This window comes from Acipenser ruthenus, chromosome 8 (genome assembly GCF_902713425.1).
Source record: "Acipenser ruthenus chromosome 8, fAciRut3.2 maternal haplotype, whole genome shotgun sequence".
Lineage (NCBI taxonomy): Eukaryota > Metazoa > Chordata > Actinopteri > Acipenseriformes > Acipenseridae > Acipenser > Acipenser ruthenus.
In genome coordinates this window covers 57696739-57716948 of record NC_081196.1, presented here as the reverse complement: position 1 = coordinate 57716948, position 20210 = coordinate 57696739, and the positions used below count along the sequence as shown (strand labels likewise).

Genomic DNA, 20210 nt, shown 5'->3' with positions numbered 1-20210 from the left:
GGGAATGAAATGTTCAGCAATTTCTAGGACTACTTTAACAATTTTAAAGTAAAAAAAACAAAAAACACAGTTGTAATTATTACTGTGCCACTATGTATATATAAACCTGGAGAAAAAACTGTAATGGCTAGAGCTACAGTACTCAGCGCCAAGGTAGCGGTCCCTGCTTGCTTGATTACCTATGGTGGCTAGAATTTGATTGCTTTTTGTGGCTTGTACACTTGAGTGTTTGAGGAAATAGTAAGACAGTCACATGGAAGAATGTTATTTTGTTCTGATTGGTTGTTTTGGAAACAGGATTTTCAGAACGCTAGGCTTAAATTCTCTGAACACCAGCTGTCTGCAGCCGACATTTTGCAGCTCATTCAAGGCCACAGACCACAGGCCTCCTGGCACGGACTTCCGTCCACATTCATTTCCTATGGCTGTGGATTTTCCAAACCTATTTGTTGTTATTTTAATAAAACAGTACATCAGTTGCTACAATTATATGGAATGTGTCTGCTACTGACAATACAAATCTGATTTGCGTAATGATTAATACATTTTTTAACAGTCAAATTGAAATATTTTGTATTTGTGTTGCTGTTTGATGTTTGTGTCATTGTTTGTAAAGAGTATTCAATTCAAATGATGAGTTTGGAACATTAAAAATGAAAGTTAAATTACATTAAGAAAAATTTAGAATTGTAGAGTATAACATTATGGACTTAAATAACTGCATACATATCAAAGGGTAGGTTATTTAAAAAAAAAGTGAATTTAGCTGCCATTAAAAGGTGGAACTACAGTCCTCTTAGATATTTAGTTTTTTCCCTAATTGTACATTAGTCTAACAGTGTCAAAAAGTAAATAAAATCATATAAATTAAAAATGTCCTCTCAATTTAGATCTGATCTGCTCGGCTTCGGCAAGAGTGCCTGTAAGTGCCCCGGTCTTTAGAACCAAATGCAGCCAATCAGCAGTTGCTATAGCTGGGATAGAGTGTGGTTGAATTGGACTTTAACAACGAAGAGATCAAACAAGTCGGTTCAGATTTTAAAGTTGGTGCAAGAAGTAATAAAGTAAACAAAAGTCAACGATTTTCCGGTGCTATAGTTTGATCCATAAAAAACTACATTATACAGTCCGGAAATATATACTGCTGTTGAACTGTTAATTTCGAGCAATAAAATATTGATACATAAGTACTGACTTCAGTTATAACATCAGTTCATGATAGAATATTAATTATTGACGGTGTGTCACTATTTTAGTTACAAGGTGCAAGCAGATTTATACAGTATATTACCCATCTCATATAATATTTGAATAAATAACCATTATTGCAGACATCACTGAAACGCAGACTCGAAAGAAAAAAATAAGCCAGTTTGTTTTGTATCATTGTGGACTTTTGTCAACTACAAAATTATTTAAGTATAAAATAGTTAAAGAATTTTAAGAAAACAAAACAAAATCACCTATGAGCCGGTATTTTGCGATTTCCAGCAATCAGAATCACATCACACAGCTGCTGCTGCTTTAAGTAGTTTTCCATCTTTCTGAATGTTTGCTCAGCATGCTGCACAGATTGGAAAAACTCCTCAGGATTGCTAGAGTCCATATCAGTTTGAGGTGTCAAGGGCCAACTGGCCACAGACAATCTGGAAAACACAAAAGAAAGAGTACAGTTGATGCAAGTGGTATTAATTCTGTAGTCTTAGTTACTGTTTGTAGCAGGCCTCTGAAGAGCTGATAATGAAAATCAATACCCCTCTGACAACCACCACAGAAAGAACTACAATACAACATAATCATTTGAGCTTTCTTTACTGCCTGTAACAAATGCCTTATACTGTGCTACTAGCTCATTTTCTGTTTAAACCTTATTGGCTAAGCACTATTTTGGTGACTTTATACAAATATTTTTTGTTGAACAAACAAAGCTAAGCAATAAAGAGAGTTCCCAATGCTTTAATTTAATCTTTTCAAAATTAGTGGCTCCTACAGCAAGCTTATGAAAGATGTCTAAAGTATGTGCGCCTCCTAAATATTGGTACAGTATTAAAACAAATTTAATTTGACAGCTTCTCTGTTTTAATACAGTAGTCCCTGGCTAAGAGAACACCTCTCGGGAAGCAAGCAAAGTGTTCTTATAGCCGAAGTGTTCTCTCAGATGGAGATAGCCACCAAACACAATATGAATAAATAAATAAATAAATAAATTTGTATTGTCATGACACACATGCATCAACATATGAAATAAACCGAATAAGTAAAAGAAAAGCAATAGGCAAGTGTCTGTTAATAAACTATAATAATAAAGTAACAGACAAATTAATGTTAATAAACTGTCAAATTAATTTAACACAGCACCCCTACACATGTTAAAAATGCAGCAGTAATAGTCAAGACATGCACATTATTTAACAGAATGGTGAAGCAACTCACCAGAACAGGAAACACAAAATTGTTCAGCAACTTGCGTCTGATTCAGGATTTTTTCAAGAGGTCAAACAATTTCCAACTTTTTGTAGCAAGAGAAACAACGGCACATTTTGCCGTTTGTTTACATGCCATTTTGTAACAATGAGGTGCACATGTGGAAATCAGAATACAAACTGAGTCAATGATATGACGGCAGTTCTGGAAAGATTTGATAAACCAATCAGTGTGCCTCAAGACTCTCGCGATGACAAGTCGCTTTTGAAAAGACTGAATAAACAATTTTAATTTAAGTTTGATGATGATGAATTATCAAGTTACAAAACAGTAAATGTATCCGCTGTGAATGAATCGCTATCGGTGCCATGGTGGTGTTCTTTTAAGCTATGTTCCTGTTCCTTTAGCCAGAGCATTTACAATGGGAACAATCTGTTACACCACAAGGGTGTTCCCTTAAGCAAAGGAGGTGTTCCTATACGCGGAAACTACTATACTAAGCAATTGGCCGACATTATGAATTTGTGTTTTAATACCAACATTTATCCCTTGCTTCTAAATGTGTTGTTTCTTTGCTCCTAATGCTGGTGTTTATGCGATTTCAGCCTCTTTTATTTCAGTTGGTCTGATTTGTTGAAATGCTAAATTCAGTTCCCTCCCAAAAGGGAAAACATACCCAGGATATATCTCTCCTTCCATTTTGCGGCATCTTAAATTTCAGGAATTTTTTGTTGCTGCGTAAGAGAAACCCCAACTGTAAAGGTCACAAAATTTTGCAGCTTCTCAGAATGCACATCCACTTTAGTTTTAGATTTAGTCTACCCTCCATGTTAGATTTCTTACACTTAAGTTATAATCCCCAGGAAATCATCTGCATGCATCCCTCCAAATTGAATTACAAAAACCTTGTCCACGTACATAATCAGAACCTCATTTGTCCAATACATTTTTTAGTTTCTTGTGAACATCCTCATCAAATGTATTTCAATTCACAACAAGAAAAAACTTGTACTTTTTTGCTTCAAAGTCTGCAGGGCGAGTCACCCACCAAAATAAAGCGATTCATTGCTACAGTGAAGAAAGAAAGGTAAGCAACTGAAGATAGAATGAGAATGGAAGTCATAGAGGTAGACAGAGCCAACAGGGAGCAAGGAAGAGAAAACAGCAGATCAATGGGGTGATGGGAAGTAAAACAGATTCAATTATGCCAGCATGTTACATGTTTCAGTGGACAACAGGGCATACATGTTTTTTTTTGTAGATGTATGGAAATTTCATAACGTTCCTTATTTAATGAACATGTGACAATGGTGCATTAGGATGGGATCAATGGGTAATTGAAAAATCTAAGAAAGTCCCAATAAAGGAGATGAAAAAATTCAGGCAACCTGGAACACTGCAATACATATGGATAAGAGAGACAAGGTCCTGTATACCTTTGGTTCAAGGGTCTATCCCAAACAGAACAAAATAAATACAAAAAATATTTAGTTTCTGCTGCTAATGCAGAAGTTTTTTTTCAGGCATTGGTGAAATTTCCCTGGTTTCCAATTGCTGTGAAAATCTTTTCAATAAAATGTGTCTTCAAACTGCCTCGAGGGCTGCCTAGGAGGCAGAATAGATTTACTAAAAAAACTGCAGTTTTCTTGCCCCCCAGCCTGCATGTCCACTGGTGTTTTCTGTAATATCCTAATGCCTGGTTCTTTGCTATTTATCCTTTTTTAAAATCTATATTCTTGAGACAGTAGTATATACCTTTATAAATAAAACATCAAAGTTATACCCTCACAGGCACTACTGTCGGTTAGCTCTTACAAGGAATATCTATTAATGCTGTGAACTGCCCTATATCTATGAAAAATGTGTTGGATAAAAAAAAAAAATACTACGTGCATTGAAAAAGAAAATTGTAAGATTTTTTTTTTATCTAAATAGATTAACATATTTGTAAGGATAAATACTACATCTTAAAACAACTGAGATTGTTTGATGCTTTTATGTTGAAGCGAAACTTGTTTCACCTCCACTTCAAAGCTTAGAGATTATCGGTTTGAACCATCAACATGGAAGACCACATTTAGCTTGCTTATAAGAACATTGGTTTAAATGGTTGGTTACAAACAATGAGTTTCTATCCTAACTGCAGTATTGTTTTGCTATTGAAATTCCCCAGCATACAGTTCAGAATTTTCTGTACAAGACAAAAATGCAATGCATTTAATTTCAGGGTTAAAAGGTAAATACACAAAACTTGACAATGATTACATTCAGTGGGTTAACTGTTATGGCTACCATTATTCTGGCTGTCATAAAGCTTACTTTCCAGCTTTACAGATGTAACATGATTTGTTAAAGGAGGGCAGGGGGTACACCTCTGGTACCCTTGTCTAATGATGTTACTCATTTTATTTTTAGGACGATTAAGAAAAAAATCCAGAACAGCATACTGTACCGTATATCTGCTTCAAGCAATATTTTGATTTTCCAGACTCCAAATTGCCATGATTTATTACAAAGATGAAATGTACCACACTAGCAAAGCAAGAAAACACTTGTGTGAGAACGGAATATGTACTTGTCTTCTGCCACACACCATAGTGACTATTGGCTGCAGACTATAAATGCACGTTTCCTGTAGTTCTGCATAATTAAATTGATTTTGTATCAGGTTCCTTCATCAGGAGAAAATGGAGTAATACACATTTTATATGCATTAATTATATATTTCATTTACTTCAGATCTCTGACAAATCCATCAAAATTACATCCAGCCAAATGCATTGTATTCATTTATTTAATTTAACTATAACTTGAGTAATTGATATGTTACAATGTTACTTGTATAACTCATCTGAAGCACATCATTATTTGTATGTTGAGCTTCTATTTGCTATTTAAATATTTTTTTTCCCATCTTTACTGTATTCTGGATATCATATTATAACATATTTTGAATTGGAGATCCATACAGAAAATCCTGCAGTGCACATGATCTTATCTAACAAAATGTCAACCATCATACCACCTGCCAATCATCATATCATAGCTTGGCTGTCAGGTCAGATGTCAGAGTCAGTTGTTAATTAAATCTAATTACACAGTCAAATTCCACTGTGTTGCGGTAAAGCAGAAGATTACTTTGCATTTTACTCACACTGGAAACCCCTGATGGGCTTCAAAAGGCCACATGGACAATGCAAGCTTCAAAGCTAAAGCTAAGCGTGTTTCTATTTGCGCTAAAGTTGTGACATTTACAAATCTGCGTTAGTTTGGATTTTATAAGCCTCCTTATAATCCATTGAATACTGTGCTGTGGCTTCAAAGTTCAGTACTGATTTAAAGTCAGTGACGAGAGAAATTCTGCATGAGCCATGGCTACATATTTCTCTATTATAACAACAACAAAATTACCACTTTTGTTTGTAAAATTATATTGAAAATGTTTGTTTAATATAACAAATCATTATTATTATTATTATTTATTTATTTAGCAGACACCTTTATCCAAGGCGATTTACAGAGACCAGGGTGTGTGAGCTATGCATCAGCTGCAGAGTCACTTACAATTACGTCTCACCCGAAAGACGGAGCACAGGGAGGTTAAGTGACTTGCTCAAGGTCACACAATGAGTCAGTGACTGAGATGGGATTTGAACCGGGGAGCTCCTGGTTACAAGCCCTTTTCTTTAACCACTGGACCACATAGCCTCTTGTAGCACAAATCGTGCTACAAGACACTGAGCTCATTTTTACTGTTCCAAATACCACTGACGTAAATAATATAGTGCTGCCCATGCATTTTACTAACTATTAAAGATTCATATATATTGGTATGTTGATTTCTATAGTCTGGGAGATTGCTTTACTCCTTATGGCATGAATTATATTTATTTGTATGGTGCTATTCAATCAAACCTCCACATGTAGGAAGAGTTAACGGGTTATGTATACTGTCTTTTGATTAAACCTGACTCCTATTTACAACACAGTTGGTCCAATTTAATTCTTTACAGCAAGAAGATTTAGATCAGGTACAATTTAAATCATTACATAGAGCCCAGTACATTTTCATAATAAGAAAAAATGACTGCTCCAGAAAAGAGCCTTATCTAATTAGACTGTCAACGCAGCAAGGTTAGACCAAAAGAAAAGCAGTTTAGTTTAAAGCCCTCTTCAAAAATAAGTACAAAAAAATATATATATACTTGACAGTCTGGCATTTTCTTGCCTGTAGCATTGACACTTAAAAGGACAGGAATTACAACTGTTGTAAGAATATATCAACTATACGGTACTGCACAAAACAGCCTAGACAGTTTGTGGTAGTCTAACTTTTTGGTTAGTTGTTGTGCAGGGTATTTTAATCAGGAAAGTCTTTATTTATTTATTTTTGTACACTTGAACATTTTGTTATTACAAGGCTAACCTGTTCTATTTCTCTGCCACATTATATTAGTGACTCGGTAGAGTAGTTGACTTCAACACAGGACTCCACACAGAACCGCAACAAAAAATAGCAAGGTGGTAGTGCAGAAAGTGATCTAGTTTACCAACAACATATGTTAAATATGCTGGAGTGGATTTAGTAAGTCAGGAAGGAGGGACACTGTCCAACTGCACTGGGAATTTTTTTTTTTTTATCCCCCCCCCCCCCCTGTTTTTCTGTAATGTTCCGGTGTTTATTGGCTATACACTGATTTCATTTTTTTGTATCAGGGTATTTCATCAGTTTTTATCGGTTGAAACCAATAATCAGAAGCCCTAATTTATATATGACTACATTTCCAGTTTATGTTGCTGATTTTGTTACTTCATGATTATTGTATTACAGCCTGCACCTAATGTCTCAAAAAATGCCTGTCATGTTGGATTACTAACTGTATTAATGCCACTTATAATGCAAATAAAGTCTTTGAAAATAAAATAGATTTTTTAAATAGGTTATTCTCTGGAATGCTTAAATATGCTATCTATAGATAATAATGTACTGCAGGTAACTTACAGATTTATTTTCTTCACTTTAAAGTTTTTAATGTCAAATCAAACAAGCTGGGTAAATCATGGCAGAATTTGAATGGGATTATTTATTTGGGATAAAAAGTGCCTTAAAGGTTGTTGAAGTCTAAAGGCCCTTTCACGCTGGGTCACTTGTAAATGTACTGAGTACAGTACACTTATCAAGTGTAGCTCTTTCCAGGGGAAATGTACTCGGATCATTTCACACTTGTAAAGTGTACTGAGCACACTTCCATTTTTTCAAGTGTACTGAGACCATTTCCCTTTCACACTACACATCAGCAAGAGTACTGAGAACATAAAAAACACATCACCTCCGTGAAGTGCATGCTGAGAACTTAAAATGTCTATAGCCATGGGGAATATCCTGTTTTTTTGTGTTTTAATACTTTAGTATTTGACACATTTCAGGGACAAAATAAATGGCATTGGCACTGGCATTAAAAACACTGGCAAAGGTGACTTACCCTCGGGTGGCGACATGACTGGAATTATAGAATATGTCTACAGTAGCAGAAGAAGCAATGGAACACTTTTATTCATGCACACGAAATGATGCTGATATCTTCAAACCCATCTCAAGTTTCAGGGTAAGTAATAATTAATTAACATAATGCATTTCTTTATTTTTACCAGAGTACTCCATCAACTCCAAGCCTAGAATATTTCCCACTCATGGATTTACCGCTTACGTAGCATCATCTTCAGGGAGTTCGACCCTGTTTGGTGCACTTGCTCGTTTGCAACTGAACCGAGCAACATTTTTTTTTCACACTGAAGCAAAAATAAGCGAACCGTACTGAGGACGGAGGCAACCGTACCGAGACCACCTCCCTCAGATTGACAGAGTGACTTAATTAATATTTATTTAAAATACTCTTGCAGTTTTAATAGTTTTTTTTTTTTTTTGTTTTTTTTTTAAGAATCACTGTTCCTTGACATTACAAGGTACAGACTTTCTTTAAATAAGTAAACAAGGTAAATATGTAGTGATCTAGAGTTATATTTATTGTTCTCCATAATATGTGAATACAATAAGTAGCTTAGCTGGGCATTTGTATCCTAATATAAAGTAATTATCATTTAAATGCATAGAAATATACCAGTAAGGTGTTGCCAGATACATTTTTGTTTTCTTGTGTAACTTACACTTAAGAACAAGAATCAACCAGCGTCTTGAAATGTAATTGCCCAAACACAAAGCCCTAATTTATAAACTTAAAATTCTTGTAATGTCTTACATTTATATTTCTTGAAGAAAGCGTTAACAGTGGGATCGTTCAATAATGTACCCTAAAATATAAATGAAAACTAGAAAGCCCATACAGACCAGTAGGGTGTTGGCTTTTGTAATAAGTAGAATTCAGTATATTCTTAAAAAAAGCAACAGATGGTAGAGCGAAAAAATAGCCACTTTATAAACCCCTTGCTGGGGGTCAAATTCCAGCAAAGGCAATGCAAGCTGTAATCTTATATTTCATAGTTATGCAAATTTGTTCTCATTTGATGTACCAGGTTAACATTCTTTGTAAAAGAAAAAAAGAGATACGATTCAAACCACATGCACTGAGGTCGGCTATAGACTACAAAGACAATACATTACCAACAGTGCGGCTTTGCACAATGGGCATAATGCTATCTGTGCAAAGCAGTACATTTCAAAGCAGACTTAAATAGTGAGAAATTATAATAGTCCATCCATCCATCCATTATCATTAACCGCTTACTCCTTTACAGGGTCGCGGTGAATTATAATAGTCTACCTATTTATTTTGGGTTTCGTTATTCACTGTTGGAAGCTGTTGTCTGTCACGTTGCATTCATTTTAATATAAGGCCATTATGTTCAAAAGTCAGAATTCAAGTCATGACTATTAGTGGCTATTAAAAACACCTTTTTATTCATGGCTATTGTATACACACACAGCAGACCATTCCCCCAGGAAATAAAAAGTGTCATAGTTGCAGACATTTTAAACTTATGAACACTGTCAATCCTCGCAGTATAGTCATGTATATCTGATATAACTGATGTGAAATGTACATTAAAGCTCTATTACTCACATGTGTCAGCAAAACATTTAGTGGCATCATATTGAATTATTCATTGCTACTTGCTACTTTAATATACTCTTTAAAATATATAAATTCAGATCTTAGTTTTTTTTGATACATTGCAAAGTGGGGGGGACATCATTCTATCTGAAATAATAAAAAAAGTGAGGGGGACATGTCCCCTGTGTAAATTACACCAATGATTTCTAGATTTGCCAATAACAAGGTTTCCTAATGGCAGTGATGTCCTAGGGGGAATAAATAGAAGAAATAAAATGCAACTCTTGATATTGCACACTAATGTTAAAAAATGGATCAAGACTGGTGATACAAATGTGTTGTCAGTTCAATATGAGATTCTCCTAAGCCTGACATTTCATATAGCTATGTACTAGGTCAAAAACAAGGTGGAACATAACTGACAGATTAATGGGACTGATTGAAAAAATGATAAAATGGGTTTGAGTTGAGATGGACTATCGTCAGGTAATCCAATATTCATTTGTTCAGTATTTACCCATCATTGAAAGCAGATTGTAGGATTCAAAGATGCACATATGAAGTTGGTAGACTGTTCACAGCTTGTACATGATATGAATAATGGTTTATTCCTAAGCCTTGGGGGTTTAATATGTATACAAATCTAAAAGTGTACTGCTACATACAGTAGCTTTGGAAAAGGATACATTAACAACAGTCAAGTTATACACATCATACACATGTGAGGGGTCATACGCAAAAAACACTATCATATAATAATAGACGTATCCCCGCAACTCAACACCACACGACCATCATGACAGTAACAATAGACATAATGAAGCGTTCTTACCTTTGTATAAGTTAGTGATCAGCAGATGTGTCAGCCGCATGAAGAGCACAGTGTGTGTTTTTCACTAACTTTACTGTGCAGAATAAATGAATTTTTTTCTATGTGTAAATATTGGGACTTTCATCCTACGCATCGGGACACGGGACATTTGCTAGGAAATCAGGACTGTCCCGATCATATAGGGACTGTTGGCATGTATGTAAGCCATATTACTTTCTTATTGAGCATACCAGACCTTATTTCCTTTCTTCAAAGTAAATAATAATCCATAAAGAAAGTCAAGTGGATTGAGACAGTATACAAATAAACACTTATCAATACCTCGGAGACTTCAATAAATCCATTGAAATTGGATTTAAGGGAAATAACTTCCTGGGTTCTTTTATAAGGGGAAACAAATGAAGCTGGGGACATCTCAGTCACAGAGCTTATTATTTCAGTACATTGTAATCTTGTCAGGTGATGAATCCTTTAATTCTAATCATTTCCAGGCCAAACAATGTTTTCCCTAAAGATAAATCCACAAACTTTTAAGTTAATACTGGCATATGTTTAATGATTATTGAATTTTAAAATATTGAGGGCTCTTTAATTGATCTTAATTTTGACGAATCTAAATACCATCATCTTTTAAATCACTAAATTAGATCCTCTCTGGCATTCTATACTTTCTTGAAGACAGAAATGCACTAAACTCTCTTCATGAACTGTGATGTTTAAGTACCCTTATAAAAAGTTTTACAGTAACAGCATGATGAAGTGTAATAAAGCATAGTACAGCATAGGCAAGCATTATAAGACCCATGGTAAAGCATATTGTAAAAGACGCAAAAAAAAAAAAACATGACAAAACTATTTCATTGCCCTTCTTATTGTTTAGTTCATCTTTTAAATTTCAATACATTTGTCTAGTATTTATGGTTTTTTTGTATTCATTACAATAGGGCATTAGAATGCCTTATATCATGTAATGATTTCATCAAACCATTGTCTTAACGTTCTCAAATATATATATTTTTTTAAATCAACTTTTTTTTAAATTAATTTCCAAACAACAGATCTAGTTATGAAGCAGTAACCACAACAAAGAAGAGTAAGTGGACTGGATTTAAATAGGGAGTCAATGATGATAGACAGGTGAAATTAGGAAATAGCAAAATCCTGGTTCAGACCCCTTGAATTTCACCAAAGTTAACATTAATACATCAAAATGCAACATGTGAAGGAAACATGTACAGTGTGAAAGATGTCTACTACACAAAACGAAAGCAGATACAAGTTCCTTCCTTATGGAAAATTAGACAGGCCATATTTGTCACACAGACTAGTGTGTTTCCACACAGAGGTAATGTAGCTAATACAGCGCTTCATTGGGCATGCGCTGGTACGTTCAGAGTACATGTGAGGGTGCATGCGGAAGTCATGTTTTCTCGCTCAGACTGATGCTCAAGAACAGTAATTTTGGACAAGCAGTGTGGCATTATGCAGATGTTTGGGCGCATACAGATTATTATACAATGACCAAATACATTCGGAACAGCAAGGTGGGATAGTTCATGTTTTATCTTTCATGTAGTGCTGATGTACCCTTTAAGCATGCAAGACATTGCATAAGAATATATTATTCATTAATATGTATATGTAACCTTTTATTTCAAATGTGGATTTTGCAATCTGCTAAAGGACATCTTGATAAATGTCCTTTCTTATTCAAGAAGGGGTTTTTTATCTTCTGATATTGTCCACTATGTATATATGACAGCATTACTTTTAATTAATTTATATGAAATTTAACATTTCAGTGTTATTTCCATCTCAAATGTCAGTTCAAGTTTTCAGATTTACGTTGCTTAATTAAATGATTACTATGGTCAATTTAGGCCAAAATTATTTTAATCCACATACTTTTATCTGTCTCAGTGGCAACAAAAATCAATTGACCAAAATCCATACAAATACAACCAATAATTGTTATAAAAATCATAAATGACTCATCATTACTTTCAAAGCATATCCAGAAAACATTCTTGTAAAGTAGGCGACTATATTATATGAGGGCCTCTAGTGGCTTGAAACAGTTATTACATTGTTTTCTTACCAATCTGCAGTAATTCATTCAGAAAGTGATTACATTTTGGCAAATTTGGGAATTAAGATCCACCCCCAACCAACATCAACCCAATAAAAATATTAAGTTCACACAATGAACTCCTGTCAATATATGTGAATCCTGAACAGAGCCACCCAGAGCCCGCATCTGCCATCGTCTGATCAAGACCATGGGGCATTGGTCCTCTTCAGCAGTCAACTCCTACATCAGATCGCTGCCATCCGATATCACTGCATATATATTAGTACAGAGAATTCATAAACACCAAACAGCTCTATATCCAAGGAAAATCAGGATCCAACAGGATACTCATCAATCACTAAAAATAATGAAGAAGAAAAGTCATTTATTAACTGAAAACTCACTATTTTAATAATTAGCTACAATGTTTCAGCTTCTTCAGATAGCATGGTAGAAATAGCTAGATAGATTGAAAGTTGCACAGTGACTTACAGATGAATGTTCTAAGAACACTGACAAACTGTTCTGAGGTGGAGTTCCAATCTTAAAATGATACATTGTCTTCCATGTTCAGTCCATGGGGAAGTCTTAAGTCTGTGAATCCAGAAGTTTTCCCTTTCATCCAACATGTTAGAACTGTATACGTTTTTCTATTGCATGAATTATTTAAAATAAATAATTCCTCATTCGGACCTGTTATATTATTATGCAAGTTGAAACTACTGTAACCTGGCTGTAACTTGGTAAATTTATTATACCATTTTCAGCAGTCTTTTAACCACTTTTTGTGGCACAGTAATGAGGAAGGATGGGTGATCTGGAATATGGTATTCCTGTTGGCAGGCCACTTGGTTGTCCCTTGCGGGCCGGACATGTGCTACACATTGCGGTGAGAATGTTATGCATTTTAGGCTAAGTACAATGTCAGAGGGATTGTAACTTCTTAGGTAAGCAAAACTGTGTATGCATTCTGTTGCATATTTCATGAAGCTTCTATGAAGCCTTTTGTGTTTTGACAGCAGTAAAGCACAAAAAGACAAGCTCTTTAGCAAGTACATGTTCGGAAAGTCTGCCGACTTTAGTTTTCTGATCTCTTTTTTTTATTTTACTTCACAAGCAATAAAGTCAGAATGAATTGATACTGCTGGGCTTTTCAAAAGGTTCATTTTAAGGACAAGCTAACAAATATATTTAAGGTCGCTCTGAGGACATGTAGAAATGATTCCCATTCCTGTAATATACTATGTAGTGATTGCAGCTTTCATTAATATATATATATATAGTAAATACCATAAACAAATCAAGAACTCCCCTTTTCATCTTTGAACTGTAAAGTTCTGGTAACAAACTTTAACATCTCCATGTTGTGATTTGTGATCATTCTCAGAATCACAATTTCAAGTCTCATTGGTGCAGTAGTATCTTCTGTTAATTTCAATGAAAGACATCAGATGTTATAATTGATGTTGCTTGTATGTAAACAAATGCCCAATGGTATATGTGATCAAATAGAAAGTCATAGTGATACACAATGCACCTAAAGAACATGTTTCAAATTTTAAAACACTGCAATACCTTAGCTATCTACTATGTAAATATGGATACAAATCACATTTTAATCATATCTGAGTGAAACCCTAACATAATAAGCATAATAGTAGTACAGTATTTCATGTTAAATTTTGCGGTATGTAATTAAATATGTTAACCTAACATTATTCAGCAGGTTTCAATCGACTTTGTGAAGCAATTCTATAGGGTGATGCTAAACCATTGGCCATTGCTGTACAGGTATTTAGCTTTTAAAAATAGAAGTTCTTTACCGTTGCCCACAACCCTCTCCAGTCTCTTCACAGTCCGAGTCAGCTTCTTCTTCTTTGACTTCTTGTACAAAGGGCTTGACCTCCCGTGTAAATTCCATTCTAGACATCTCCCCAACTGCTTCCACATAAAACGTAGTCCGCTGCTGGTCATTATCACAGTTCCCATCTCTACCATTTCTGGGAGAGGAAAATAGCGAACCATTTACATCACCAGACTTTTTCCGAAAAACACTTCTCTCATGACCATGGCTCTTTTGCCGAGTCTGGCTTGGCCCCCAGTGCTCAAAACTGTCCTGAGGAAGGCAGCTACTGGCTGAGGTTTGCGATGGATGGCTGAAACGTTTCCATCGCAAGCGCAGGATGTGTTTTACATCAAATTCTTTTCTTCCCGAAGCTGACATTTCCAAAATTAATGTTTGGTTATGATATACATACAGAATGTTTCATTCTTCTTTCAAGGCATAGCTTGATTTTTAGTCAGTTAGACACACGTGGCTACAGACAAATGTTAATAATCAAAGGAACTGATCAATAAGCTTCCTTAAATGCTTTCCATCTATATATAATTTAGAAAACCAAGTCCACACTGCTTGAATTGATAAAAAGGCATCCAAGGCAATAGCTTATAAGCATTTACTGAATACAGTTCGAGAGAAATCAATATGAATAAAAATAACTGCAAACTTCTTTAAAAGCTTTGCTTAAGGCAGATTGTTTTAAAAAAAGAAGTCCAAAATGACATATACTGATGAGTTGGTTCACCAAGGCAGATTGCTTTAAAAAAAAATCAGAGGAAAATAATAAAAACAATATAACACCTTTGCCAGGCTTTACCTTTTCCAGTCTGCACTACACAGATGCACATGCTGAAGCCGAAGTAACCACGCAGAGATATAAGAAGGATGGCTCATAAGCAGTAATCAGATTACTGGAAGATACAGCCTCTCTGCATCACTAGAGCAGGTGGCTAAGTCCCCCTCTGAGCGCAGGCAGAAGAGAGCAGTCACCTATAAGCCTTCCTACACCACAACCCCTCCCAGCAGTCTCCAGGGAGCTCCTGCTCACCGCGGCAGAACCAGCAGATATCCTGACAATCTTCAGGCAGACTCATTTTAAATACAATGACAGCGCTGGTAGGGCCCTCTTCTGTTACTGTTTCTCCTCCTCCTCCCCTCACCATCCTAAAGAGAGTGACGCATCTGTGCTTTGAAAGAAATGCTGAAGGGGGTGGGGGGTGGGGGGTAAGTTCACATCCAGCTTTTATTTTGAAGCTTTGACAGATTCTTTGTAGGATTTTAAACACTGAGATTTTAACTTTGATGCCAAAAGATGAAAGCAGCTGCACAGCAAGTATGAGTCTAGATAAAGGTGTTTTAGACTTCGTGCTTAACACGGTTTTGACACTCAGAAGCTCTGTGTTATAAACTATAAAACACCAGTAAAGCGGTTCCACATGTGAAAATAGATTGCTGTCAATACTGTTGTTATAGGAGGCTGCAATTACTGTATTGTCATGCATCAAAGCACACCATTGGTCCCTGCACCAGTATTACTGTAATAAAGCAAAATATACCAACACCCTCTAAGATCATAAAAATCCCAGTGCCTCGTATAAAAACGCATAAAGACTGCTGGCTGTATAGTTACTAATGATGTTAGTAAATCAGTTAGTGATTAAAAAACACAACTATAAATCTGGGGGAGGGAATTATTTTTCAGTATTAATGAACGATATTTAGGCTAGTTAAACCTAATTATAGACTGAATGCAATCCTAGAGTGAAATGAATAGAAAGTACACCCTAACGTTCAGTATGTGTACAGATACATGATGTGTATTTTAATTATCTTAAAAGTGGCATTTCCCAAAAACATGTTATATCGATTTAGATAATTAAAATAGAGATGTGCATCTGTGGGTTTGCTATACATATCATCCCCTGGACTACATGTTTCTTCTCTCCTCCCCTACTCTACCACTATATATATATATATATATATATATATATATATATATATATATATATATATATATATATATGAATTTTCCCTGATAACACAGTCCTGCTTTCTTGAGGTCTTCCTTGGTTGCCCTGACTTTGCAAGTGGGGTTAAATTGTAATGTTCCCCATGACACTGCCATGTCTGTCGCACTGCACCCCTAGTCATTTAGAATTGTTATGCAATATTCCTTTGCCTCCTGCTTTATTTGCAAAGCTCTTATTTCACTGATAAGTTAACAGCTCTTTTTTCTTGTGGTTGTGTAGGCATTATTTTCAAAGTTAATTGGAAATAAGCAGGCAAATGGGTGTAGTCCCAATTTCTACATACAAATACAAATGAAGAAATATAATCCCATTGATAACTAAATTATGAACAATAAAGTACTCACAGCTCAGAAGAGCTAAAAAAAATAATACTCTGCTTGATTTGGCAATTTCAGGCTTAAATCTTGCCAATACCTTAGTTTCGAATTATAAAGATAAAAAATTCAAGATTTTTTCATAATTTGGAATAGCTCTAATTTGTAATTTATAGCCATGGCAGGGGATGACTTTCTTGTTTACTTGATTGTTTGTTTGCCATAATACTAAACAAAGAGATGAACAAACAAGCTCTATTACACTAGCGCCCCAAAGAGGACGCAATGGCTCAGGATGAAGTGAAAGCAGCATATTTATTTCCATGAGGTGACCATGGAAGCAGCAGCTGGGTAACTAATGGAATCGTGTCAATGGAATAGTGTCAGTGGCTGATAGAGCTGGTGCAGCCAATAGTATTAAAAAAGGATGGGATTTCTTCACTATAGAGCAGGGCAGCTTTTATTCAGGAGACAGAATTGTACACTGTTTTATTTTTTGTCCAGAGAGATTCATTGCTGTTTAAAGTCTTTCAGGCTGCAGTGGCAGACTGAAAGGTTGAATTACCGATTCTACATTTAAGTTTTATTGAACTCATCAGTTAGAGCCAGTTTTTAAGATGGTGTTTTTTTGTAGATACAGCAAAGATTAATTTTGAACAGATGAATCACATCTCCTGACAGGTATTATTGGCTGGTGTGAGGGTCCTTCTCGTGAATAGTGCTTTTAAAGAGGTAGAAAATTACCCTATTGCTCTAGTGAAGGTGAAATGGTGTCAGGGAAAATGCTGCTTCACCTTGCGATATTAATGGGAAGTTGAATTGTTAAAGTAGAATATAATCTGATCTGAAATCCATAATATAAATCGATATGATGTTTCAGGCAGGAAACTACAACTGCCTGTATGGTTACTGTCTGCCTAATGGTTATTAACAAGCTTGATAAGCAGGCAATTTCCACATTCCCCACATTCCCATCAATGATTGAGACAGGAATAAATTCCCAATCAGTAAAAATCAAACCATGTACACTAAATATAACCCTACCTCTCAGTGGATCAAATCAGAGCATTCACAACATATTGTTACTGTTGGGATATTTTCCTAATTTAATACAGTGTTACATATAATGGATTTGATTACCGTTTGCAAATTATAGAATATTCAAATACTTGTCTGAATTTTAAACAATACCCAAACATGACAATTCCTTGTTTATCCTAGCACTAACAATCGACGTACAGGTAATCAAACTGAAGCCACAGGTGAATGGAGGGAATGCAGGGTGTTTATTAACACTGAAAATGCAGGGTGTTTATTAACACTGAACTAAAGGGCCCTATTGTTGAACACATTGTGACCATATATCTAATGGAACCACTCCTATCTGCAATAGCATGGTGACCAGTTCATACACCATATCAGCACCATGTAACCAAGGGACTAGAATCACCCCAGAATGTAAGTGATAAGGCTTGGGGATCGATTCTGGAAGGCTTGATAATAAAAAGAAAATGGACTTTAGTTCATCTAATAATTGCTGTCAAAAAGGTTGATTCATTTTAACCGCACTATTAATAGGTTTTACAGTTTTTCTCAAAATGGGTTTTCTGCTGTTTTTACCCAGCTATGACAGCCTACAGCGTCAAAAGTTGATGGGTGAAATGTTCAGACGTGCCTCAGTTACTGTTCTGTAAGCTCCATGCTGAGTATAAATGTAGTTAGAAGCTGCTATTGCTCTGTGTAAACCAAGGTTGTACTGCAGATGTACCATATCCACAGCACATGTGTGTGTTTATGCAACATACTTGATTATAAATTAAAAAAATAAATCACAAAAAATTCTTAGGAGGCAAGACTTACAAATCATACCGGTTTCCAGAATAGATAGGGTTCAGTAGGGATTTGGTTGGGACCCCAAAGTAATGCCAATTTACAATATACCATTTACCCCTTACAAAGCTCTATGTTAGAGAAACTGCAAAATACCCTTTTCCGGTGCTTTGAAATTTTTGTTTTAATACCAAGCAATTGGGAGGCATTCGACATTTTTCTTTTAATACCAACTCCTATTAGCTTATGCGGCACATAGTCTGAGAGAAATGAGTTACAATGTCAATACATTGCATAGTTGTGTCCTATCAGAACATTACATGTCTATAGAATACTAAATGAAAACAAATCATTTTAAACATACACACCAGGAAAATCGTATTAAATTAGCACATCCAGCTTGTTTTCAAAAGGGACCCAAGAAACAAAGTAGACAAATATACATTTAACATGATCTATTCTCTCACACATTTTTCTTTAATCAGTGATTGCATATACTTTTGGCAAGAAAGTAATTGTCTATTTAACACAGTGTCCAAGCGATTTAAATGCATGTGTTACATTTATTTACTGAACATGTTTGCATTCATGTGCCATGTATTAATTCTGTCATTAAGATGTAATGCTGTGCCAGTAAATTCCAATGCTGTTTTTCTCCATCCTGCTTGTTCTGTCCCTCCTTGTTTGCAGTTGTCAATGAATTGCTTTCATTACCTGTCTCTGCCACCTTAGACTACCTATTATTATTATTATTATTATTATTTATTTCTTAACAGACGCCCTTATCCAGGGCGACTTACAATTGTTATAAGATATCACATTATTTTTACATACAATTACCCATGTATACAGTTGGGTTTTTACTGTAGCAATCTAGGTAAAGTACCTTGCTCAAGGGTACAGCAGCAGTGTCCCCCACCTGGGATTGAACCCACGACCTTCCAGTCAAGAGTCCAGAGCCCAAAGCCCTAACCACTACTCCACACTCCTATGATTAGAACATTCAAAACTGCTTTTTGTTTTAATTAAACTTTCACACCACATACCATCTAATAATGCATCATGTAAACGTAAGTTTAGAACGGAAGGCAGGTAACACTTTTTAACAGAGAGAGCTATAAATGCATGGAGTAGCGTACCAGGTGAAGGAGTAGGATCTGAAACACCGGGCATATTTAAAAAATGACTAGATTCTGTCCTATCAAATTAGATCAACCTAACAGGAGGAATGGTGGGCTATCAATAGGCCAAGCCTTGATGGGCCGAACGGCCACTTCTTGTTCCCAAAGTTTTCTTATCATCTTATTAGATGTAACGCATGCTGACTGCCCAGCTGATTTTTGTCAAATGCTGATATTGTGTGCTTATCTCATCTTCGAAATGCTTTGGGCACTTTAATTCTCTTGAAAAAAGCTAATCAGCATTTGTGTTGTGTTTTACAGCTCAGGCATCATGCAGTACTGTTTTCAATAACTCGGCAAGATAAGCATCTCAGCACTCCCAGGCTGTTCAGACTTTAAGAAGGGTTTCAGGAATGGAAATTTACAAGCACACGATAATCTCAAAACTGGCACAATGACTTGTGACAAGTTGCAGAATGCATGGCATTCCCTAATAAAAGTTTGCACTTGGGTGTAGTACAGTAAAGTAAAAACAAGGTTAAAGAATAATGCACTGAAAGTAGGGCAAATAATAGTTATCTTTCGTTAAAGTTGCTTAGTGCTACAAAAATGACACCCTGGGTAATTGAGATTCTCCATGAACACATTATAGAGAAACTTAGTAATGTTATACGATGA

At 35.5% G+C, this 20210-nt stretch overlaps 1 protein-coding gene across 1 annotated transcript in view; it reads right to left on the bottom strand.

The window, feature by feature from the left end:
• Positions 1-15376, bottom strand: part of LOC117407461 (kelch-like protein 1) — a 53185-nt gene extending 37809 nt beyond the window's left edge. Inside the window, exons 1-2 of the mRNA XM_034012525.3 lie at positions 14221-15376; positions 1464-1646 (exon numbers count right to left, since the gene is read on the bottom strand). Of these exons, the coding sequence (XP_033868416.1) occupies positions 1464-1646; positions 14221-14621 (584 nt within the window). The 5' untranslated portion in view covers positions 14622-15376. The remainder of the gene's footprint in view (positions 1-1463; positions 1647-14220) is intronic.
• Positions 15377-20210: the final 4834 nt, after the last annotated feature.